This window comes from Corapipo altera, unplaced genomic scaffold (assembly GCF_003945725.1).
Source record: "Corapipo altera isolate COAL_440 unplaced genomic scaffold, ASM394572v1 0, whole genome shotgun sequence".
Taxonomy (NCBI): Eukaryota; Metazoa; Chordata; class Aves; order Passeriformes; family Pipridae; genus Corapipo; species Corapipo altera.
Window position 1 is genome coordinate 58,781,084 of NW_020884872.1, and position 26,356 is coordinate 58,807,439.

Here is a 26,356-nt window from a genome sequence, read left to right on the forward strand (position 1 = left end):
ACAGCAATTACTCTGTACCATAACTAACTTGAAAAATCTTAAGAATATTACTTGGATGATGCTATGATTGTCAAAATTATATTTCTCATTCTAAGTATAGTTTTGTGATTTCCTAGTAATAAAGGAAGTAGGTGTATTGCCACCTAGGCTGACAATTCAAGTTATTCATGAAAGGAATTTCTCACTCTATGGTTCATGAACCATTAGCAATCACTAAGACATCAAATAACAATTTAAAATTCCCTCCCTCCTACTCAATGCCTCCAGACTAAAATATAAAAGCATATTTTAAATGTAGCTGCAATCTTACGCATTTGTAAATAGAAAACTTTGTTTGGGCAACATCTCAAAAAGCTCTACCATTTTTTATTTTATATTTGCCTCATTTAAAAAAAGTTGGGTACATGATTCTTGCACAAATACAGTATGATGACGATATAAGAAAAGTGCCACTTTTTCTTTAAAATATTCATAACTACATCCTATACCAGAGTAAAACTGAGTATAAACTCAATAAAGTGGATAAATTGGAGACACTGGGGTGGTGTGTGTTGTTTAAACTTTTTTTTTACTTGTCTTCCTATTTATGCAACATAATTAAATTAAGACCTGTAATTTGCTTTGGCATTATATTTGCTGTCTTGATCTGATTTGGAAAATTAAGTATAAATAAATAAATAAATAAAGGAAAGAAAACCATTATTTTTTTAAGTGTGCCCCAGTACAGATGCAAAATTCCACATGTGATCTTGAAAAGCAGCGTGTATGTGTATAAACATGTGTGTGCTTACATACACGTGTACATACACACACAATCTGTTGCTTGAAAGTAATCGCTGAAATGACAAAGTTAAAAAGTCCTAAGACTGTCCTGGTCAAGGTGCCAATTCACAAATATGCCTTTGAACCCACACAACAAAACCTGCTGTTTATGACCCAAGGAACACAATAGTTTTGTCATCATTCAACTAAAAAGTTCTGGAAAGTGTTCCTGGTGATTTAGTGCCAATCTATCGTGCTGCTTGTCAAAGTCAGAAAGACTGGCAGACAGAAGCTCACAGAAGAGTGTGAATTAAGATAAGGCCCTAAAGCCCAACATGCAGGAAGTGAGGCTACTAAGGAAGTCAGTAATAACCTCAGCTGGTGAATTTCTTTAAGTTGTTTTGACATCATTTCAAGGACTTAAGCTGACCAGAGCTCAGCACTCAGGCCCAGGGATCTCACAGGCTTTATCAACTTCCATGCTGCAGCAAGGGGCAGCTCCAGAAAGAAGCACAGCAAGTGCCATCACCTCCTCATCTCAGCTTCATCACCAGTCTCATCTGAGTAGCAGATCAGATACTGGGATTTTCACACCAAGGCTGATGAGGCACCTGACAACCACAGCTACTGGATCAGGCTTTTCAGGGAACTTAAAGACACCAGATACCAAATCTGCTGATCTAAGGATAAGTGCAGAACTGAGCAAAGACTTTACAAGAAGAAAGTAGTTTTACACCTACACAAAAACAAAAATCCGAATGCATAGGAGAGTAAATTTTTACCTTTAAAATTACCTAAGAGATCAGGCAAAGGTTTTGTGAATTGTGCCCTTATTTTTATGTCTCAATTCTACCCATGTCCCACCCTAAGCCAGCAAGTTTTGCAAGTTGCCCTTATGCATAGGCGGATAGCTGGATTTACTGGGTCTTTTCGTGGACCTGCCTAAGTCTGCTGTATCAAGGGTAAAGAATGAAGTATCAAGTAAAACTCCCATGGACCAAGACCAAAACCAGGTAGATAAGCAAGCTCTGCTTCATTAAATAAACTGGGAATCACCCACAGCAATGACAAATAAATGCACTCAGTCCTGCCTGACTTCTAAAGCTGTAGAGGATAACTGGGACTGGCTATCATGTAAGGGGAAAACTACCTGGGAATTCCTAAGCTAAGAAGTTACAGATGAACATTTTCTGAACATTAAAGCAACACATGAAAAACGAGTCTGCCTGCTGCTAGTAGTATGGATGGACAGAAATTGCTCGAGAATAAATCAACCTCTACGCACTTTTCTTACACATAAAAAGCTTATGCATCTGACAAGTAAAGAAAATAGTCTCAAGAGGCTGCATATTTTTAAGATTAAATTACCAGGCTATGCTGTTAGAAATATTCTTCCTAGCCCAGCTGAGCATCAATCCAAGTGCTGTTCTGCAAAGCAGACTCCAAAGGCATTCCTTAGCCTGCCATGTTGACTATCAGTGACAACAAACTGAGCAGCATTACAAGATTGGCCTTTCCCTGTCCTTTGTTCATCCTTCCAAACATCACTTAGCAGCTAAAGCAAGTTTTGCGACTAAACAGACAAGAAAAAATATGCTATTGTATGTGTGAAGTTATGGCACTGGACATACAACAGGGATGCTTTCACAACTGCTACTCATTAGTTTCATTAATTTCACAGCATTTTGCAGAGATAGGACTGGCCAGCTAATTTGCTGAATTTTTAAATTTGTTAATACATCAAATTTGTTAATTGGTCAGTAGTCTGCTCTGAAAATAACGGAGAAAGCAGAACTAGAACTTGGTTTTATTTCTTTTTGTTAAGAAGGAAAATCTCCCTTATAAAGTCAGAAAAAATGTGTTTCATCCAAAATAATCAGGTACAAATAATTACATGAGGAATGAAGTTATCAGCAACAGAATCTCACAAAAAACCCAACCCTTTACTTCTTACAAAGACATGAGAAGTTCATTTTAAAGAACAGAACAAGTAGCCATCTTTAATGCATTTGTTTCAATTGATATTTTAGAATAGTACCTCATTTTACTCAGGAAACAAAAAGGCAATCATACAAAAACAACAGTTAGTCAGTTCAAAATCATCAGACAGAATGATTTTGCTACCTACCATTCACATCAATTTTGCTTTTGCAGAATGACTCATATCACATACACATTCCACTTTAGAAAATAAGGACCCCCACCATCTCACTTCTCCCAAAATGAAAACGGTCATGATTTCATTTTTTGCTAATACAGACTGATATACCAGTGAAATGAGTGACTAACCTTCGATGTGCATTAATTGATGGCCACTCCTTTAACAAGAACCAATTAAAGCTACTGCATAGGAATAAACCATTTTCTTTAAAGCTTCTTGTATTACAGCATTAGTTAAATGATGCAAGTGTAGTACTCATACAGTCAGTGCATGCTATTCCCAGGTAGGTTTTTCCCAACAGTCCTTTTTGTTTTATCCAGTCAAATTGTGTCGTGTGTCTTGCCACTCTAATTGTAATGAAGTCTCTAAACTACGTGAAATTAGTATTTCCTTTTAGGATCAACTAAAAATTTTTTCATCTCCCTTTAATGAAAGTAAGGGAATTGTGACAAAGTCTCAGGAACCTGGTAAAAAATAATTCATATTCTTTCTTCCTTTCAAGGAAAAATCCATATAATCTAGACAGCCACCACAGGATGAACTATAAATGCATGTTCTGGTGGATAAATAATTAAAGCATTCAACCTCATATTAACTGCTCTTAGCCACTTACCTCTGGCTAAATAACCTAGAAAATGGAATATCTAAATTTTATATTTGTAGCATTTCAAGTTGTTTGTTGTACCTCAAATGACAGAGCCTGAATGGACAGTAGGAAGTTTTTCAGTCTTGCACTGAATCCACTATACTGTCTCACCTCATCATCATCTTCTTAGGAGAGTTAATTCATCTGCAGACAATTTACCGCTAGGAATCTGTAGCAGCCAAGTGCCCCAAACTGCACCTACTCCCAGCTGCCAGCTGAAACTTATCCTCTTTAAAGTCTGAGATCCATGACTTCAGCACTCCCCAAAGCCAGCGTTAGGTTGTATGGATGTATGGAAGTATGTACATATATTTTGGGATATGAAGCATAATGCAGAGATGTAAGCATTACTGGACAACTAAGCCAGGAAGTGCACCCAGAGCCATATGCAAAGCAGGTACCCTCCCGTTTGTTCCCTGCTGAGTCAGTCCTACACCAGGCTCACGATTGGTGTAGGATCTGGACAACTGCAGCCAATAAAATGCATCTCAACTCCACGCCACATGGACCTACCTTCTTCAGGCCCACTGCTATGAAAACCCCTGCACTATCCCAACTGCTACAGAGTAAACATACTCTATGACTTGAAGCATGTCTAAATAACTATTTGACAATCTCAGAGATCCTTTAATAAGCAAAAGAACTAACCAAAACCAAGAATCTTCTCCTTCATAGCTCCAAGCCCCATATATACAGTTAATGAAAACTGCAGTCTGTGGTCCCATTAGTCCTTTTGTCTGGAGTTGCAGCTTTCAAACCACACTCATGAACAAACCCTACTACTTCACAATGAACAGACTCAAGGGTACGGTGGTGCTGGAAACTTGTACAACATCTGCCATATTTCCTGTGAATCATCACACTGTCACAGATTTTCTCTAAATATAGAGTTGTTTCTTCATTAATGAAGAACCCTGTATTTAAGACTAATTTTTGAATTTTATTTTAAAAGATCCAAAATTTAATGAAAGAAGCAACTACTTCTGCAAAAAAAAAACCCCAGACAGTACGAGAACTTTTTCAAAGTTTGTAAGGGATAATGATTCAATAAAAATACACTAAAATTGACACAGAATCATAATACATCTTGAGTTGGAAGGAACCCATAAGGATCATCACGTCCAACTCTATGCTCCTTGCAGGAGCATAACTGTACATAACTTTACATAACTGTAAAAGATATCAGTTTGCTTTAGATCATCTTAAAATTTTAATTATGACAATAAATATGAATAAGAAACTGTGCAGAGCAAGTAGACATGAAAGCCATTGTGCAATGTATTTGCTGCATCTCCTCTGACTCAAGCCTTCGGATTTCAGTTTTTGGCACTGGATTCCAACAAGTCTTTTGCTTCGTTTATTTTTGTTGCTAAGTAAGGTGATCCACCTGAGAAGAGAAAGGGAAAGGGAATACTGTTTACACATCAGTATTAAGTACCAAACTACTTCACTTGCAGCATTCCTTTATTACTCACTTTTATTAGCTCCTTCTTCCTACACAGATCCTTTTGATACAACTGCTTAATAAGTTACATTGATAAGAAATAAAGTAATTGATAAGGAAACATGAGAAATGTAATCAAAACTGAAGTCACTGAAGAACAACACTGAACATTTTGTCTCAGAGAGAAGACTGAAATTTGAAAACACTTTACATCACTATGATTTAGACCTGCAGTGCGATGCTTCTGCAAATGTACGCAAGGTCAGCTGTCTTAAATGTTCACTCAAACCAAACAGCTAGTATTTCCACTTATCCCAAAAACTGAGAAGGAAAATTTTAAAATAATTTTGACAAAGAATTATTGTGTGCACATGCACACCTTCCCCCGCAAGCCTCTCCTGCGCTGGGTGCCTAAAATTACCAGCCAGAAATCATCACATTAAAGCTGTTTAAACATGGTAAGCCTTCTAACTTCTAGTCCTGAACACTGTCATTGCTTTACGCTCCATCTAACAATCTGATTACAGTTCAGCAATCTTTTTGTGTTTGGTTTTTTTTTACTCTCCCCTTGAGTGCCAACCATCTGTCTACAGTCACCAAAAACAACATTACAAGGTCTGTATCAGTAACTTATTACTTACTATTACACATCTATATTTTTTACGTGAGAATGTGATTCCAGCAGTACTGTGCACTGAATAGCCTTTTCCAAGGCATCTGTTCAAACCTATTTTTCATTCACCATTTCATTCATTCTATTAATCAGAAAAGACAATGATAGACGAAACATACAGAGCTACTTGTAGACATACATAAATAAAGACAAAAAGGCAAGGCTTGCTTAAAGACTTCTTTAGGACAATCCTGCAGGAATCCAAATCAGTATAAAGTCATTTCATGGTGCAGTAAAACAACTGGAAAAAGTAATGAAGATCTTTTTCATGTTTTGGTCTTGTTTGAATGTAGCCTTAATAGGTAAGACACACTGGAGGAAAGTGAGGCAGGGTAAGGGATGGGTAACGAATTGGATACCTAAAAAAGAATTTATTTTTTCCCTTTTTTTAAATCAAGTAGCTTTTAGCAAGGAATAGGATTTACTACATTGAGTATTGCTTCTTTCAAAGAGTAGATAAGAGGATCAAACAAACAGTAAAGACAAAAACCTGCAATGAACAATGTATTCCAAGTAATTTTTAAATGTGCATTGATTTTCTATCTGTCTAAAGTACAGCATCTTAAAGTAAATTCAAATCTGTTAGAAGTGTTTTCACTACATTTACATCCTTAAGTGCCATATTAATTTTGTAGCCCTCCAATGAGAGGAAATTCAATCTCATGATTGCCTAAGTGTTTGTTTATAATTAGGGCAAGTCCAAAAGGCTTCTCTCTTCCTCTTTTTCTGTGAAGAAATACTCTTTCCTAAAATTAGTAACTGATAAATTAACACAATACACAACACAATATATCTATACAATATATCAATATAAAAACACTTTGAACTGTAAAAGTTCATAAGCAACTGTTTTAGTAGCACTCACTGAGGATGTTATTAGGTAAATTTCTATATATTTATTTACTTCTAATAATTCTCTCTTCAAGAGTTTGGATCTCAGTAACATACGTAACTTAAAAAATCTGTAATTAATGACCTTTCTTTTATCAACTCCAGCTGGTTAAATATTATTTTAAAATGACATTACAACATTGAATATAGTTTTTAAAAGCACATTTGTGCTACCCACAGCCAGAAGAAATCAAGATCTATACACAAGCAAACAAGTCTCTCTGTGATGCCTCATGTTCAAGATTACTCCAGGCCCTTGCTCTGCAGCTGAACATATTACACAAGCCTTTTTTCTACAGCCATGCCAGAAGAGCTTCGGGGGCAGCACAGAGGCACAAATCCCTTCAACTGGTGTTCCTGGAGAAAATGCTCCATCTTAATACCATGCAGGAGGGCTCACCACATCCATCCAAACCTACGCTGTGCCCAGCTGCAGGTGCATTACAGCTGTAAGAGCAGTCACTAAAATCTTCGTTAGGGTCATTAGGATCTTCCTAACAGGAACTCTCTCTTTAGGTCTACTCAATAACCACATGGAGATTCACAGTTCTTTCTGGCCCACATCTCCAAATACTGCTACAATAAACTTGGAAGTTCAGCATTAAAAAATTTTGACCTAATAGGTACTCTGGTGGTTAAGAGGCCTTTGACCATTATAATATATTAGAAATGCAGAAGAGAATTTCTTTCCTATGTCTGTGCAGCTTACACATTATAAAAAGTGTAAAAAATGAAAGTGTGAAATCAAATAATCAGGACAACTTTAAAATTAAACTGAGGGGTGAAGACAGAAAAGAAACACTCAACTGAACACTTTCCATGGCCAGTGGTCACAGTTATCTTTTCATTTTCTTAAAATGGGGTGCTGGCAGGGAGCCCTGTAATTCTGTCAAAAAGATATAAAACCCCTCCAATTTCCCCTTTTGACTTCTGAAATACAGTGCAACTCTTCACCATCTGTTATTTTAAAGTAGAAACAGCAATGAACATATGGGCTTTCTTTCTCAACCAGCTGTAGTGTAGTTAAAGTTATAATAATAGCCTTTCTCTAAGATAAATTTACATTAAAAACCTGGCCAGTAAAGCAACAGTGCCCAGCTTTACATTCTTTCCAAGTGAATTCCATAAAGTCTGAAATTCATCAATGATGTACTTAGTAACTGCAGAACATTTCCCCACAGAAAGTTATTTTCATGCATGTGACTGGTCCATCACAGTTCAAAACAGGAATGTTAGATAATGTAAAATTTTTACAGCTTATTTTTGAATAAGTTTTTGCCAAGTGTGGTGAGCTGGTCCCTGAGATCATAGTTTTAACTGAAGTAGTACAAGTACAGAAAACAACATTGAAGAAAGATGAGTAAAACTGTGGTTCATAAAGCCCAGTTTATCTGAGAGAAGACACACAGAAGGTCAAGTCAATAAATAAACAAAAAACATTTGCACTCAATGTTATTTACACAGTCAGAAAACTTAAAGGATCTCATTTAAACCTCTTCCTTTCCAGCCCTCGTTAAGAAGAGTAATAAGTATTTACCTTTATCAGGATGATTCAAAATCATGATTTTTCTATGGGCTATTCGGATTTTGTCCCTGCCAGCAGACGGACTGCAAAATAAATATAAGTGCTTACCAGAAATGCGAAAGCGCTCAGGCTAAAAATTAACAGTTTATACTGGCTTCAAAAACATTATAACTTGAAATTTTCACCATCTTGTGGACAAAACATTAAACTGCATCTCTAAGGGAGTAACAATAACAAAGGCGTGTAAGACACATTTTTCAAAAGCCTGTGTATTTCACACATACAAATATCTTTTAGGTTTTTTTTTAAACACAATGCATCCACTCATTTAAAATAAAGTATTTTGAGAGGGTGGAACAAAAAAAATGAAAGCCCCAGCAGTTGTAGGGTGTACCTGGTTGGTTATTCTAGCATTAAGTGCAGAAAAAACAATTCTTGCTCCGAGAAAATAAATATTTTTATGACCAGTGACAAAACAACAAATATTTAATATTATCGCATTTTGTTCTACTGTAAATATTTTTATAGCTGCTATAAATATTTTCTCTTTCTGCTGGGACCTGAAAAAAACCCTGCATGTTGTTATTTTTGCAAAGCCATTGAATGTGTTACATTCAGGGATATGCTGATTTACAGGTGCTACCTACATAATATTGTTTCCTTCAATGACAGAAGGAAATATGTATTCGGCCTAAACTAAATACGTCCCTTACCAGACAAACAACCACTTATGGATGCAGTATGCCAACACAGCAGGGCTATCGTTTGCAAAAGGACAGTTTGAATGCTTTAGTTTTTTATAATTTGTTAGTATGCAGAAATGAATCAGTGTTTTCCACTTCAGGTGACTTCTTAATCAGAGCGATGATTCAATTAATTAATCTTTCTGTAGATACAGTTTGAATGCAAGGTATCAGCCTAACTAAATTCCCGAGGTAAACAACCTTTCTAATTATTATTCTGTCACAGTGAAATTAGGGTATGTTGCAAAAATAGTTCACAGAACTGCATAAGAAAAGAATACTTCAATGGAACACAAAGTAGACTAGAAAGTAAGAATCAAACAGAGGGTGAAAGGCCTTGAACCATATAAATACAAAAATGAAACGATTTGTTGTCAGACAACTGAAAATAATAATCATCTATATTTTGATTTGCAAAGCTGTTTTTTAATAATAAAAAGGAAAGCTGATATACCGCATTTAGAAACACTGATGGTCAAAGCACAACTGGGGAAAAGTGGCAGTTGCATATTACAGAAAATCGTGCAGGTCTGCTCTGAGAAGCAAATGTGAAAATGGTTTACGTTAAATTTTCTTGGTTTAGGAGATTTTGCTTATCCCACAATTAGACTGGTCCCTAAAAATTCTTAATGACTATAAAAAAAAAATATATAATGTCAAAATCACATTTTCCTTGACTCACAACCTGAGTCACACCAACGTCATGCTGCCTTCAACATCAACTGGCTGAGAAGTCTATCACCTTGGTGGGAACAGTCAGTATGCTGGAGGGCAGGGCTGACATTCAGGGGGATCTGGGGAGGCTGCAGGAGTGGGGTGATAGGAACCCTTCACAAAACTCCTCAAGGACAGGCGCAGAGCTCAGTTCTTGGGAAGGAACTGTTCCTTGCAGCTCTAGAAGCTGGGGAATGCCAGGCTGGGGAGTGGCTCTGCTGAAAGGGACTCAGGGCACAGCAAGAACATTCCTCCACTGCAGTATGTTACTATGCCTCCAGTACAAACACAAATCACTTGGTTCATGTGCATTTTATTCTTTGCTTTTTAGTTTAAGAAGAATATTAGAATAATTTATAAGCCAATACAAGTCTTACAGAAAAAGTCTCTTACGTGGTTTCGGCATGAGTATTCCACATTCTTGCAACATGCATCTCCTTCATTCAATACTTGCTAAACTAAAACATTGATGCAACGCACCTACCTTACCCCTAAAATAAGACTAGCTTCTCGCCTACTCATTTTCTGTTCAAATCCTCCTTTATAGTATGATGAAAAACTCTAAAAAGAAGAAAGGGAAAAAAAGCAATAATTAGTTTCATGTACAAGGTGTCAGGAACTAAATCGTATTTATATGACCTCATTCAGAGCATTAAATTCATCTATAATTTATTTCAAAGGCATGGAATGACTGCAAACCAGATAATATGAAAGGACTTCTCCTGAGTGTTAACACATGCAAAAACTGACTTAAAAATAACTGTGTTTTCAAAATATTCCTTTCTATGTTTTTACAATCTTCTACTGTTAATAAGATATATTAATAGCTACAACCATTAAAATCCTGCCTCCAGGCAAAAAGGTCCAGAATCAAAGTACATACTAGCAAAGAGTAGTACAGTGTTTGTGCTGGGGAGGGCAGGGGAAGGAAAGTGGGAGACTTGCTGAGGACAGCATAGGTGGTACCATCACAATGAAAAATGACCAAGTATTGTCATCCAAGGAAATTAATGACAATGACTCCAAATATTTCTACAAAGACAGTAGGTAAAAACAACAGAGATAAGAACAGATAAATACAATGTACTGATGAGAAGGCAGTATCTTTTTTCCACTTGAAGGAATTTTACTTAAAAAACATATATCATGAGTTCTTTAAAGGAAACCCTGAAATTAACAAAAAGAAACAATTAAAAGGCTTAGCATAAAGTCACAACCTCTGTTTCAGAAAAATCACTGAGCTGGAGAACACTGGAAAGTAGTAAAGTATAGAATCATAGAATCATAGAATCAGCTGGGTTGGAAGGGACCTCTGAGATCATCAAGTCCAACCGTTGATCCACTACTGCTGCGGTTACTAGGCCATGGCACTGAGTGCCACATCCAGTCTCTTTTTAAAAATCTCCAGGGACGGAGAATCAACCACTTCCCTGGGCAGCCCATTCCAGTGTCTGATTACCCTTTCTAATATCTAACCTAAACCTCCCCTGGCACAGCTTGAGACCATGTCCTCTTGTCTTGAAATCCTAACCAACTTTTGCCTTTATATCTTTCCCTTGACACCAATGACTGACAATGATTGGATACAGGATCTGAGGCTAGTTTTTTTAAACTTCTTGTCATGTGAGACTTTATCCATTGTTTTAAGAACGGAAGAAAAAACAGTGGGAAAAAAAACCAAAAAAACATTTTAAAAAAGAGACAGAGATAATAGTAAAACATTACAAAACTTAACAGTCATAAGAAATGGGTCAAAGGCATATTTGTCAATTATAGATCTATTTTAAATTTTAAAAAAATAATTTACTGAACCACTACCGATGGCTAGCAGTGATCTCACAGTAAACCTTTCTCTAAGTCCCAGAGGCAGTACATGTAGCTCCAAGACAGCCTGCCTAGGGGAACTGGCACACAGAAATCACTCAACAAGACTGATTCTTATTCCTCAATGCAAAACCTATCAACTGGAGAAAAATAAGCTTTTGCTGCTATCAAAGGGAAGTCTGGGCATGAGAGCTGAGGTTATTTTCAAGTGTTCCTTTTACCCCCAAGGAAAAATATGCCCAGCCCTTAATAAAACACTCTTCTCATTAAATATAGCCATTCAAATTCAGTGAGAATTTTGCCTTATGTCTACACAAACTCTCTTATGTAATTTCAAAAGCATTAAAGCATTTAAAGGGCTCTGTCCATGAAATCTAAGCAAAGCCTTTAATTAAACTTAGAAGAGACATTCTTTCAAAAGTGTCGTTCAGAAATACTTTACCTATTGCTGCCATAAAGTCACATACAGCCACAGAAAAGATTTTCTCGTGTGCTGTTATGATCCAAAACTAATTTTACCTTCCTTCTTTCCACCGCAAAACATGCGCAAAACAACCACTAGTGTAACACTGCAGGTTATCAAAGCTGAAGTAATTCTGGACACTGTGTGCCTACAACAAAAATCTGTTGCAGAACCGCTTCTATAGCTACAGGGTAACACAAACCAGGTCTGTAACACTGCACATCGACATTACAGGTTAGAGTATGTAACATGAAGGAACACACAGGGTTTCTCTGATTCTCTGAGAGGAAACGATGCTAATAATTTAATGGTCAACAGATAACCCTTTTGAGGAGGCGGAACTGCACAGAAATTTGCAATGATGCCAAAAAACTACTACAGCCAGGAGAGAAAAGCACAATTTAATGTCCTCTGAAAGATTTTTCTAGAGCTTCTCCCAAAGCAGTCTAGGTACAGATGGTTTCCTGAAAAGGTTAATTCTTTTCTGCCCTTCAACTCTGATACACAAGTCTAACACATGATAACTCTGGTTCACTTTTCACGTAGAGAAGAGCAATATTTGAATTATCTCTACCACAGCTTGTCTCTGTTCTTGGTAGATTTCATCTAAAATACTATTTGAAATATAAGAATAGGGAGGAACAGCTACAGGTTTACATTCAGAGATATTTTTTCATGTTTTTAAAGCCTACTTTCTTGACACTGTTCTAACCTCAGGAAGCCTTGATTTGGTTCACTTCCAAGAGGAATAAAAAAAGAAATTTTGGTGTCTGTGTCCTTTCATACATAAACAAAGAAGTTTGATGAACTGGTCTTCAAGGAAAAAAAAAAATTTCCTCAGAAATGAAGGATATAGCAAGAAATGAAGGATATAGCAAGAACCTCCTCTCCCTGGAGGTTTTTAAAAAGAGATTGGATGTGGCCCTTAGTGCCATGATATAGTAATTGGAGTTGGATCAGGGGTTGGACTTGATGATCTTGGAGGTCTTTTCCAACCCAATCTATTCCATGATTCTATGATTCTAATAATCAATTCTTAAATTAAAATCTTCATCCTAAACAGAATTGATAGTAAAAGGAAATCAAACATAAAAGCCGTTTTTCCCACTGGTTACAAAAAAGGGGAAGAACCATTGAGCACTCATTTTAGGAAACACCTTGGCAAATTTCTACTCCTCTAATGAAACAACTTTTGCATGCTACTCAAACTAAAGCACTTTTTCCTAGTTATAAATTTTAAGTAATGGTTGTAATGATATTTTTCTGCTATGAGAATTCCTCAGTGAGCAGGCAGCTCTAGACACTTGATTATTTATAACTCTAGCAATTGCAAAGAAAATTCAGTACCAAAAAAATCATTGAAATGAGCTCTCCATTTCTTTGTACTATCTGGGGGGAGGGGAGGCTATCATTTAATTTACTTAATTTTCTTGCAAATTATTACTGCTTAGCAACTTATGTAAGCAAATTCTCCTTCCTGAACAAATGCTATTAATAGGTTTGGGCAGGGGGAGGGACAGAAAATGGCTGCACTTGCTTTGCAAATCTGTATTCAGTCTTGCAAATTTTCACAAAAGCAATCAGCTAGGAAAATCCAATGCGTATGGATGATGAACATCTTCAAGATACTTTTTCTGGCACAGCATAGGAAAAGCATGATCACTGTTTTCATGCCAGTTAGAGACTGAAAATACCAAAACTGAGACCATTACATGGAGTAGTGCATTCTTCTGAAAACTCAGTATGTTGTTGTTCCAGCACCAATAAAGTCCTCCATTGAAAAGGTAAAAAACATTGGAAGAAAAAAAACCAAACATAAAACCCAAACTATAATAATAAACTATTTAGAAGCTGTTCTATAATACAAAGTACAATTTTGCTAACATCAACTCCCTTAAATTTAGTTAGGAAAAAAAAAATAAAATGGTTCTCTGGAAATTTGATTTTCAATTAAGAACAAGAGAGATGGTTGCTACCCTTACCTCTCAATTCAGAACTCTATGAGTCTGAGCAGAATCAGATCCAATAAGGGAAACATATTGCAAAAGTCTAATAAAGTGCTAGAGAAGACATCCTTTTCTTACAGAAAACAGAATTTTCAGGATTGTGGGATTTGAGTATTTTGACAGTTCATTTGGCCTAGAATTGCTGTTTCTGCCTTCAATATCTTTGTTCTATCTATCTATCTACCTATCTTTCTATCTGCCTATCAAGCTTCAATATCATTAATTCAACAGAGAAAAGTAATGAATGCTACTGAAATACTTGCCTTTTTATTTCACATATTAAGGACATATTAACATTATAATTAATGGCATTTATTCTGAGGAAGAAAAGCCAGTTGACTACTACTTAGTGCCATGCACCTTCTACTGGCAACAGACTCTTGCCACTACACACAGAAACAAAACAGTGTCACTGACATTTGTGATGACAGTGACAAAGCTAGGTTCAAACTGAAAAAGCATTTCTCTGGAAGTGAGCATTATGACTTTTCATAAAGGGGAAATGACAATGTTTCCTCTAATGTCTTTCTCCACTGAAATAAAAATGGCAGAAAACTTCAAGGCTAAATTACAACAGCATTTACAAATATATATCCTTAAATATGAAGTAACTGCTTTTAGCTGAAGTTAAATGAGAGGTAAAAATTCAGAATAAAACATAACACTTTTACTTGCCTTTACTTAATATTTTTGACTAAAAGATGACTGCACTTGTTGACTGTTCATGCTACTTCCTTAGGTAAGTAAATAAGAAGTGTCAAATACTCAAGATACAGCCAGCAGCATTTTAAATGATCGCTTCATAATTGCTCAACTTGACCTTTTTGAAGTCATTTGTTAGTGAGCAGGAAGAAAGAATAAATAGCATCTGTATTATCTTGTGTGACTGGGAGGGACCAACATGAATTGTGACTTCTACTGCAAAAAAAGGAGGGAAAGAATTGTAAATGGGGGAGGAAGAGTGGGGGCTCACTAAGAGAATAAGATAGCTTTTGAATAGGCTGCTACTTCACAGACTCAAAAAAAAGGCAATGAAGGACAAGATTTGATTCTAGAAAGCTAGAATAACCACTGGAAATTACAGTGACCAACTTAGATGCCTTCGAACATCATAGAAAAGCAGCAAAGCCTAGACACTAAAGGTCTCAAGATGTTCGTTCCAGTAAGCACAGGCAAAAGTGCTAACTGGTTGATATCTTAGCATAGTTTAAAGAGTAATATGCTGTCATGAAATGTGATGAAAGTGCTAATTCACAAATTATACTCAGCAGCTTCAAATTTCGAAAACAAAATCATGTAAAGCTGTTAAAATAAGAAGCTTGGACAACAAGTACTTAAATAGAGAACCTTTGTATTTAAAGTTTTCTCTACTTTCTTTATTGATTGTTAGGTGGAGAAGAAAAAACATTAAAAAAATACAATTCAAGAAAGTAGTAGCTGTAGACTAGTAAAAATCAAATAATCTTGGCTAAGAACTATATAAGGGTCTTAAACTTGGATGGTAGTTGCCGAAGAAAAATACTATCACTATCCTCACAAATGTAAAGCTGACAAATATATACAGTTAATAGCAAACAGGAAGAAAGTTTTTACTGTATTCAGTAGATCTTATCTTACACTGAAGACTTGTATTTTCAAGTTAAAAAATAGAATAGCAGAAGGGAGATACTGTGCTGGAATAATCAACACACAATTCTGGGCAGTAAGGCAGGAAGACAGAGGATACTGCTCCAGGGACTAGAAACACTTAGAATGCAGAAGTTTCTGGTTTGCTCTTTACAGTTGTTCACGAATTCTGCAGGCCTCAAAAGTCACTGTGGTAAAAATGAGATAGGTATGTAATGAACTTGGCTCAGCCAGTACTGAGGGGTACAGTTTTCAAGGAACAGATACCTCTCAGTGCAGTAGGATGTCATATTTCAATGTGTTAAAGAGTCACTGCCTGCTTTCTTATGTGAACACATCTGAATTTAGATTCTCTAGCCTATATCTAAAAATGGATAGAAAAAGAATTGCTGGAGTATAACTGCTAGGAAGGGAGGGAAAGTGAAGATTGAAGTACTCCCTACTCTGAAGCCACATGTACTGCTACATATATCTAGCAAGCCCTCAAGTCAGACTGTATCTGTATCATGTGAAAACAATTTAATTCACAGTACCTAAAGTCCCCTCTGCTGTCTTGGCAGGCAACCTGGGAATCTCTCAAAGATTACTTTGAAAAAGAAAAAAAAATTGGCATTGGTCTCACAACAGCAATGCAATAGAGGGACAGAGAGCAAAAAACAAATCCAGGACCACCATTTTTGGCTGACACACATCACAGTGAAGAACAAATGTGAACTAGCCCCAAGAGGACAGCTGAGTCTTCTCCTCCCCAGGAAGCTTGTCTTGATCAAGCTTGCCCCTTCAGCACAGGAACACCAAAGACAGATGGCAAATGAATTTGGACCACAGTGTCTGTCTAGATGGGCTCTGTTTTGCAATCGGCCTAACATTAGTAGGTACAATGCTAATGGTCAGGTTTTTAAAAAAACATCTTGAATATATTTTTCAATCTGCAACAACTACTCCCTGATCACACTCACACATCAGCATGAAGAGGGGAATTGTATTCCTTTGCTGGGATAAGAGTTCAGAGACTATGAATTCTGAAGGAACACACTGCCACAAGCAGACACCTACCTCACTGGGAATCACTTTAATCAAACAGGAATGGAACATATGTATTTATTTACCAGAGGAAAACATAGCCACTGAAGCAGAAAGTAAATGCTCTCAAATATTCCCTGCATATGCTCCTCTCATAACACCCTACCTCTGGATTTTTTACCCTATAATTATATTTTTAAATATATATAAGGCAAAATCAAAGAACAAAAACTTGGTTAAAAGTTCAAATTAGCTGGAGAAGAAAAAAAAGACAACTCATATGTGAACAAGCTCCCCCATCTCCATGGCAACCTTTCCTAGAAGTTTATCAATTTGTCTTCTTGACCTTTAACACTGTATCTAAAAGACTAAATTCTTTTATTTTTAGCTTCTTGAAACAAAACTGCATGTCACCACTTTACAATCTTTAGGAATTACCAATTGTCTCACAGCACGCTTCAACAATTTATCATACACTTACTAGTATCATATGCTTGCTAGGGTTCCAAAGCAAGAAACATCGGCAGAAAAACTACAACTGTTTATCAAACTTACAAACATCTTTTGATATATCTTCCTCTGTAGGGATTAAAAATATAGCAGACAATACACCAGAACATACACCGTAGGGAGCAGCCCTATCCTGGGTAAAAAATAAACTATGTGGCACTTCCTGTATTTAACCTAAAGCGTCTCCTTTCTGAATAGTAGAAATACAAAATCATACATTTTGCATAAAGTAATATCTAAACTTACAGAAGTCGAAATCCTCTTTGTTGTCTCTGTAATTGCCTGCTCCAGTGGTTTCCAAAGGTGGAAAGCATAACGACCTGAAAAAGATGGAAGTTAAATGAAATTATAACCAATACTCACTAAAACAAACAACAAAACCCCCTCCAACCTATGTTCTTCAGCTTACATCAGAAAAAATTTTGGTTTTAAAAAAATCACAAACTATTTGGAGAGGAAGGAGAAGAATTTTAATTTCTTCATCAAAACACCTAGTCATGGACTGCAAAGATCCATTTGTTTACTCACTATTTAACTCACTAAATAAATAGATTTAAATACATTTCAATATGATAAATGAAGATATCTGCCTTGTGAACTTTAAGAAAAAGGGCAGTTTGAAATATTAGCTTTGGATCCACATTATTAATTAAACACTGTTCAAAGGTTATGTCTTCAAACAAAAGAAATCTATGTACTACACATTTCTTGTTGTGATGCTGTGTGCTTAATCACACACTTCGTAAGTACTGCATTTTTTATTCTGTTACAAAGAGAGGATCTTCTGGGATTCAGAGCCATTCAATTCCTCACTGGTAGTGGATGTTCACAGCTAGAAAAGGCTAGAAGGCACTCTATTAGACTGTGTTCTCAGAAGTAAAAAGTAGGTCTATTCAACTTCAGAATCAAGATTTATGCCATGTTACTGGAGGATTTTCCCCATAAATCCCCTCTCCCCAATTATGCTTTGATTAACTATTCATTAGCAACGTAACTTACTATTGCACACACTGGAAAAACTTTTTATAAAATGTGGCTCTGCTTCATTCAAATAGCATCTTGTCTTCATTCTTAAAATACACAATGTGTCCATAAGTTATTTTTGTGATCTAAGACTGTGTCTATGTTAACACAGAAGTTAAAACACTGTTAAGAGTATCTCTGTTGGAATGTTGTGATGTACTGTTACCTCACTTTCTTTTTTCTGTTACTTTGACAGTTACTATTGATTCTTCAGCTCAACCAGCAGAAGAAATTCTATGAACATTCCTCTTCTGCTTCTATAAAAGCACATAAACCAACTGCTTAATGGATGTACATCACCAAAGATCGTCTTTCTTTCCTCTAATCACAACAACACAACTGAACCCACCAAACACCTGCTTAAGTTTTGTGCAACTTGTTCATCTATTAAATCTGTTCTTGGTGCATGCACTTACACATTGCTTTTGTATGCTGAAAACAACAGAGGTCAATCAGGGTATTTCAAACCCAGAATGGACAGTTATCCAGACCAAGTAAACCAGGGAATAAATCATGCTAAACTCATGCCCTGTGTTCAGACTAGAACCTATTTTTCAGAGTAACATACAGTCCAAATGCAAAGAGTTTAGGTAATAAACAAAGTCCTATGGAAAGAGTTTAGTTTGATAAATCACTGTAGTCACTTAAACCTTCTGGTTTTCTCTATTTGAATTTGTTGAGCATCACCTTCACATCACAAGATCATCTTGTGTTCTTCAGTACTAAAGAGCCCCCACGGTGCAATGTGTTACTAAGTAAATAAAGTAAACTTTTCACCTTACATTTTGCAGACAAAAAGCAGATGGAATATTTTAGCTCCTGTCCATAAAATTGTTTTCTCTACTTTTCAAAAAGAATTTTTGAATATATGGCTTTGAAAGGGCAGGAACTATAACCAGATACAATTCTCCAAAACACTCTCAAGCAACCTTTCCACTTTCCACTATACCCATAAAAATCTCATTAACCCTTTCTGAAACAGCAGCTTGCAAGTGAGAGTTCCACACTCAGCTGGTAATTTAGCTTACCTGCAAATGCAACAGTTGCAACACCAAGTCCAACTGCTATCATAGTTCTGGCCTAAAGCAGAAAAACAGGAATCAGAATTACATTCAAACTCTAGTTTCATATAAATGCACCTTTTACTTTAACAAGTATTTCTGATGTCTGATGTGGACATTTCATATATAATTTACAAGAAAGATGAAAGTAAGTTCTGTATTCCTCAGGCTACATTAGATTTTTATAGTTCAGACTCATTAACCCATGCCAACACATCAGGTTTAACTTGGAACTACCCACTAGCAAATCAGTGAACATACACTGAAATCAGTTTATAGTATATAATGATGAAAACACAAGGCAGACAACCATTCAGGATTACTTGAAATTACTTGTGCAGACTAGTTCAACACAGTATGTAACAGAAAGTACCTGTTTATTACAAAAACATAAAGAGCTAACTCAAAACTCCAATATCAGGTGTATGTATTTTCCTCCACAGTGTTTGAAAAAAAGTCAGGCACCTCAAAAAGGGCAATAATAAGTATCCCCACGCTGATCAAGATGCTGATGAAAGGTATGAGGCAAACCTTGAAGAAGGGACTGACTTCTCACATGTTTGCAGAATTCAAGAAGGCTAACGAGCTCTCCATTTCTGAAAAGCCTACGAATAATCTTTGAAACAAATGAAATAGTCATCTGTGGCATTACCTGTCTTATCATATGACAGTTCAATAATGCCTTGTATTTTTCCCGGGGAAACCTGAGAAATCGGATTAGGCTTGTTTATCTTGAATTCAAAGCATAATGACAATGAAAACGCTTTTATCACCAGACTGTCTCTTCTATATATGACTTACTTCCGCAATTACTCAGTAACTGGTTTATACGTTTTATACAAACAAGTCTGACAGAAAGACTTAAAGCTCAAACTTCAACGCAAGTGCCCTAATAACTGGATCTGCAGCCAAGTTGCCTTTGCTACTAAGATTCCTGGGGCTAAAATTCTTTGTCTTCAATTGTACCCAATCTCATTTCTACACAGGGTGGGAGTAAGGGATGAGTTTGGAAATAATGTTTTTAAAGCCTTCCTAGAGCTGGTTTAGTATGGGCTAGAACATGGGCTGAAAACTTTGCCCACAAACAGGCAGCTACAAGATGCAGGCACCGATTGCACCCAGTGGGTCCTACAGCTTTGGCTCTGAAGGAGAGCGGCTGTGATTGTAGCCTGTAGTACTGAGCTCAGTACAGAAAAAGTTGTAGCCTGCCCTGAGCACATCCAGAAGCAGCTGTATTCCTCTATATCTAGCTTCTGGATCCCAGAGATTATAACTAAGAACCTACCTCCCACCTACCTGAGGGGACTGTCCTAGATATTTGCATAAGACTGCAATTGCCTAGAGGTTTCTATTAATTAAAAAAACAAAACAAAACAAACCAACCAACCAAACAAACAAAAAAGCCACCAAAACTCACTAAACATACTGAAGCTCCAGAGTTAAGACTGGAGGAATTCTGGCCTTAATAATCTTCCTGTCTAGCCCATTTTAGTAACAGAACTCTTCCATTTCAGTGTACTCTTCAGTCTCGCTATCACCATCCATTTCTGAACGTAAAAATAATGTAGTAGATTTATGTCTGTTGTCCCTTTCGGTTCCACCAAATTTCCCTTAATCTTTAGACCATGAAAAAACTTAAGCATGTTACCTTACATGGTACAAGATGTAAAATAGTCAAGCTCACTAAACTAAAACTCCTTTAATTTCTTCTCACAAATCAAGTTTTCACAGGCTCCCAAAATTTGAACCTTAAAAGGTTCCTCTAATTCGTCTGTTTAGGCAGGAACCACAACCAGCCACAAGGTTTCTGAAAATATCACAACCCTATAGCAATTCTATATTTTTCTGTTATGTGATTTGTGACCATAGATTAATATTCAAGTGTTTCCTTGACTTTGATTCAGAGTGACGGCAGGAATCTTTTACTAAGTGGATATAGTCAATTATGAGCTCAACAATGTGTGAAATAGATCACACTGGCAAAAAAAAATATTTATTAGCCTGTGCTTGTCCAGATTAAGTTATAATTGCCTTGTCACCGAAAAGGTGGTTTCAGTCAGCAGTTTACAAAAAGATGTACAGGTTGCAACAAGGCATTAGCAGCAGACACCTCATCACAGGTAAGGCCAAGCACAGAGAACGGGCTAATAAATAATACCAGGATTCAGTCAGTTTAGTGCAGAAATAGCATGTGTTTGCCCAGTAATCTGAGAGCACTATGTAGAGACCCCTGAGGGCCTCTGACAGAATCAGCCATGTCTGCTGGGATGCATTATTTCAATCTCAGTGGAAAGCAGTAGCACTTAGAGGAAAGAGTGCTGCCTGGAAAATAGCAGGTAAAAACAAAGCGTGGCAGCAGCTCTAGAATAGGAGCAGGATGCAGGATCAACAGGGAGATGAAGACAAACCAAAAACCTTTGTAAAAGTGATACAAAGCTCAAGTCAGAGAGGCATGAAAGACTGCCCACATTTTGAAGTGAGGTACAGCCATCTGAGAAATACTGGTTTATAGTAATTCCTCTTATGACCCTAAGATTAGCTCAGTTGGTTGCAGCACGGTGCTAATAATGCCAAGCTTGCGGGTTTGATCCCTGTATGGGCCATTCACTCAAGAGTTGGACACAATGATCCTTATGGGTCCCTTCCAACTCAGAATATTTAGTGATTCTGTCAATTATGGCCGGAAAGCAGCAGTTCAACTGCGTGAAACAATGGAGGAATCAGTAATTATTTGCATTATGAGCAGGTTACAGAAGAGTCACTTGCCACACAGTAGCAAAGAAGTGATAACTTGTCATACAACCCATCTTGAATGTTTGTTACAGTGTGAACATATCCTAACTATACCCATGTGACAAAAAATGAATTGGAATCACTGTTAGACAGATTGCACAGTTTGTCTTTTACTGACACGGGCTCTCATAAAATTAGTGGCAACTTCAAGTACTAACCAGTAGGTCCTTTAAGTCCAGCTTGACTCAGTTTCCTTTTCCACGCTCACTTAACTCAGCTGTGTATTTAAATGAATCAGTCAAGGCTAGCCTGGTGCTTTGAAATGCAAAGTCCAAAGCTTTAATTAAATGCACTCCTTTCACGTCAATATTAAATGAAAGCAACTCACTACCACTGTGGAAGGCAGCAGTTAATTTATTGCATGCTAATACAACTACCACTGCAATCATTTTTTGTCTCCTATTGCTTGAAATTGCATTTTATTTCAGACTCATAAGGGATAAATAAATAAATACATACACACTGACTTTCAATTATGGCAGAATTGACCTTCCCACCACTCCAAAAATGCCATTAAGAAACTTCCAAGACATGGGTTTTAAATGAAAGCATTCTGTTAAGATCCAAGAGGGAAAAATAAAGAACTAAAAGATTAAAGTAACATCTGTCCCTTTCTTTATTCAATGAATCGGCTCCCAAAGGTTAGTCATCAATCCCACGCTATTCTGCTGATCTCAGTGTTTTAATTTTACTGTGTAGTTCAGTTTTCAGTAATAAACCCTCTTAGATAAAGAAAACTTAATTCCTTCAATACTTAATTCTCCAGTGGTCCTAACTTTTTAGCAGAAGAAAAAGGGAAGAATGAGATATTATTTTTGCAAATTTCTAATCCACAGTGCTCTGCTAGCTTAACCATACCTAAAAAATATGGTTAGTTCTCATGTCGTTCTTAGCACTATGGTTTCTTCTCCTATGAAGAGGGAAAAAACCTTATAAACAAAAGAATTTCAAATGCATCACTTTCAAATTTCAGCACTCTCTAGTACATCTGACTATGGGCTGCAAGAGTCACCTGTAGGAACGTTACAACATATCTGCTTGCACAGAATTTGGATTTTATACACCGGTTCTTCTACCACCAGTGAAAACATCCTTCTTGATCAAATGAAAAATATTTTCCTCTCCTCATAACTTAGCTTTCAGACACACAGCAAGAGCTCTACAGTCTTTTGCCTTGGAAACCTGCAGTGTAATAAAATAAAAAGCACAGAGAAAATAATAATTTGTTGACATGGGTTGGATGGCATTTTGTAACTAATCCATGCTTAGTCATAGAGCAGTAAAATAGGAATTATGTACTTACATTTAAATAAACACACAAGTGTAAGTTGCTTAACTAGAAATTTCATTTTAAGAAGGTTTGATTTGTTTGGGTTTTTTTTAGCGCTGTATGCTACTAAGAAGTAGGATACACAAGTATACTAACCAAGTATACAAAAATATTTATGAAATTAAATCATCCCTCAAATAAAAATTCTTGGCTTGAAATAAATGATTATTTGGTACAAAAGATAGAATAAGGCTTCAGAGTAAACCACCTAATTTACTCTATATAGAGCCAGAAACATTCCGAAGTGGGATTATATTATAAGTTATCTGCAACCAACTTGATTTCATAATCTAATGTTTTCCTTCCAATCTTACCTTCCTATGAAATTTAATTTGCCTTCCAACAGTGAATTAAAATTAATTTCAGGTAGATGCTGTTCCCCATACTGACACCATTTTTATGTCAATTTGTGTAATTTATTTTACAGCAATTTTTTTGATTCGTATAAAAAGCTAAGACTGCAGAGTTTTTCACAGGAAACTGTACCAGAGCAAACAGATTCACTAACAGAAGCATCACCATAAGGTATTCAAATCAATCTTCTTGAGTATGTATTAACATGACCTCTTGCTGTTATCTTTGAGAACAGACTCTTCATGCTTCCACTGCTGCTCTTCCATCGCTCCGAACACTTTTGTAAAACAATTTCGAGAATAAAAGTGACCATGAACAAGTGACTTCAGCTAATATCCCAGATAACTCACAACAAAGATTCAGGGTAGGATATTGAACAGAGCTCCTTCAGCCCCAAGAGATGGATGTTGCTGTTGGACTTTGCTTCTCCTAGGACTGCTCTGTTGCACCAGAGCAGGAAGGCCTCATTACCCTGTAGGGTGTCAGAGGAACAGACGCACAGCACTACAGTTGGTTTTGCTGTTTCTCTCTGGCAAAATTTTAGAACTTGTTTATACACAACTTACCTCCTTCTGAATTCCTTAACTGTGAATGCATTATGTATGCTGTTCTTGCTTCCATTACGTACATAACACCATCCAGACAAACTCTAAAATAGCTTCTGTATGCTAACAGTTTACAATGTAGATATGCCTAAAAACCACTGCATTCTCCACTGAAAGGCCTGGTTAAAGAATAAATTTCATCAGTAATCCAGATTCTAGTCCTCTGAGGACCTATATCAGTCTCTGGACCTTACTAAAAATGTGACAATACTAAGGGCTACAAGGGCAAGCCATGCTAACCCCAGATGCAACTTTTATCCCAGACAGGTAAGAGGGTCCAAAGACTCGACAAAATTCACAAGGAATTCCCTGCTAGCATTCGAAAGGGAGAATGACTGTGTTAACAATGAGTTTCAGAGCTAGCTTCTTAAGACTACACAGCTTGCCACTAAATACATAGAAAGACTCTCCTGTTGAAAAAAACCAAATTCCTAGACTGTAGTAACAATGAATAAATGACTTAGAGAACTGTAATTTTTAAAACTGTATTTTAAAAAAGTAAAAATACTGTAGCGACAACACAATGAAGTAAGGTAAGTATGACTTCTATGCCATTTTAAAAATGTGAAAACTTCACCACCTGGGGCTTTAAGCAGTGATCCATGTATTTTTCCAATTCTCTTTTCCAATGGGAATTCACTGTTCCATGAACTAATTGAATTGATCAGAATGAAAGACTGGGATAAAGTCCCATCACCCTTCCCTCTAGAGCACAGTACAGCATAGGAAACTTCAGAGGCACTTTGCCTCCACTCCAGACTAACCCAGACTCTCCCACATCACAAAGTACCAGGTGAGAATTACTTTGCTGAAGCAGAGCTCTATGAAACCATCAACACTCAAACCCACCTGCAATAACAACACCCGCACAGTGGGTGAAAACACCACAGGTATCACATCACCTCCTCATGGCAGAGGAACAAAATTTTCAGCCTTGTTTGCTCACACCTGAGAACGTCCAGGCCAAAGTGCTCCCACATACCCCAACTGTAGCATCCCAGAAAGGGCCAACGTGTACGTCTCAAACACTGACAGCTGGATGGCTGTGGAGCCAGCCAAGGACTAGCGGTAGTAACAGACAAGGACTGTCGGTAAGAATACGCTGTGGGAAAAGAACAAGACATGACTAGAGAAAGGGGACATGCGGAGGTACCACTTTTCCTTGTTCTATTTCCTGGAGATACACACAGCACAGCACAGCACAGCACAAGCACGGGAAAGAGGCCAAGAAATGGGCATGGACTTTAGGGAGGGATCAAGACCACTCAAGAGCCCTGAAGCCCCCTGACTCATTTCCAGAAACATCTAAAAGAACAGGCTGCACATAATGACTAGTTCCCATAGAAAGCGAGGAACCTGTCTCCAGGGTGGGGAAACCTGTCCATAAAAAGGTATCTCCACCAAGCCCAGGTGGTATCCCCAGGACCCTGAACATCCCGTCAGCTGGACCGACGCTGGAACCAGGACTGATGATCTTATTTTTTCTTTTTTTTCCTCTTGCTTTTCCTTTCTTTCTTCCTTTCTTTCTTCCTTTCTCCCTCCCTTACCCTCTAATTCATCTCTCTCTTTCTCTCTTTTCACCTTACCCCTTTATCAAAAACCCACTGCCATGCGGTGTCAAGGTTTAGCACATCAATGTCCGTGCCAATCGTGAAACTTGCTAATAAAACTTTCTGACTGTTTGCGGACCCTCCGACTCCTGCCGTTCCTCCCGACCACGAGCACTCCCGAATCCTGGGCGCTCCCTTCCCCTCAAGGGCAGGCCGACACACCGCTGCCCATGCTGCAGCTCCCCCCGCGGCACCGCGGCACCTCGCTGCCCTCTCCCTCCGGACACCGCCACCCGCTCTCCCAGCCCAGCCTGGAGGAGGACGCCTGTTCCGCGCAGCGCCATCACGCCCCTCTGTCCCGGCGCTCACACGCGTCCCCTCGCGGGCGCGTTTGACCCCCTGGGTCAGAAGGGGGGGCAGCTGCGGCCTCCTGGCCCCGGGAGCGGGGGGGCTCCCGCCATGCGCTCACCAGCCCGCGGTCCAGCTCGGTTTGGCCCCTGCCGGCGGCCGTAGGGCCCCGTGCGTACTCGGCGTAGCGCAGGCCCTCGTCAGAGCCCGCAGCGCCCGCCATGATGGAGCCACGAGGAGTCGGCGCTACGGGCCGGCCGGAGAGACAAACCGCGCGGCAG

General features: G+C 37.7%; 1 protein-coding gene across 2 annotated transcripts; it reads right to left on the reverse strand.

The window, feature by feature from the left end:
- Window positions 1-346: 346 nt before the first annotated feature.
- DNAJC15 (DnaJ heat shock protein family (Hsp40) member C15) lies at window positions 347-26,356 on the reverse strand. 2 transcript variants are annotated; one of them, XM_027649603.1, is made up of 6 exons: window positions 26,197-26,356; window positions 19,063-19,114; window positions 17,258-17,331; window positions 10,044-10,120; window positions 8,115-8,185; window positions 347-4,956 (listed from the first exon to the last, which is right to left on the reverse strand). In XM_027649603.1, exons 1-6 carry the CDS (start codon window positions 26,296-26,298, stop codon window positions 4,886-4,888), a joined length of 447 nt encoding a protein of 148 aa, XP_027505404.1. In that variant the 5' UTR covers window positions 26,299-26,356; the 3' UTR covers window positions 347-4,885. The 2 variants fall into 2 exon arrangements, with proteins under 2 accessions (XP_027505404.1, XP_027505393.1); XM_027649592.1 differs by lacking the exon at window positions 8,115-8,185.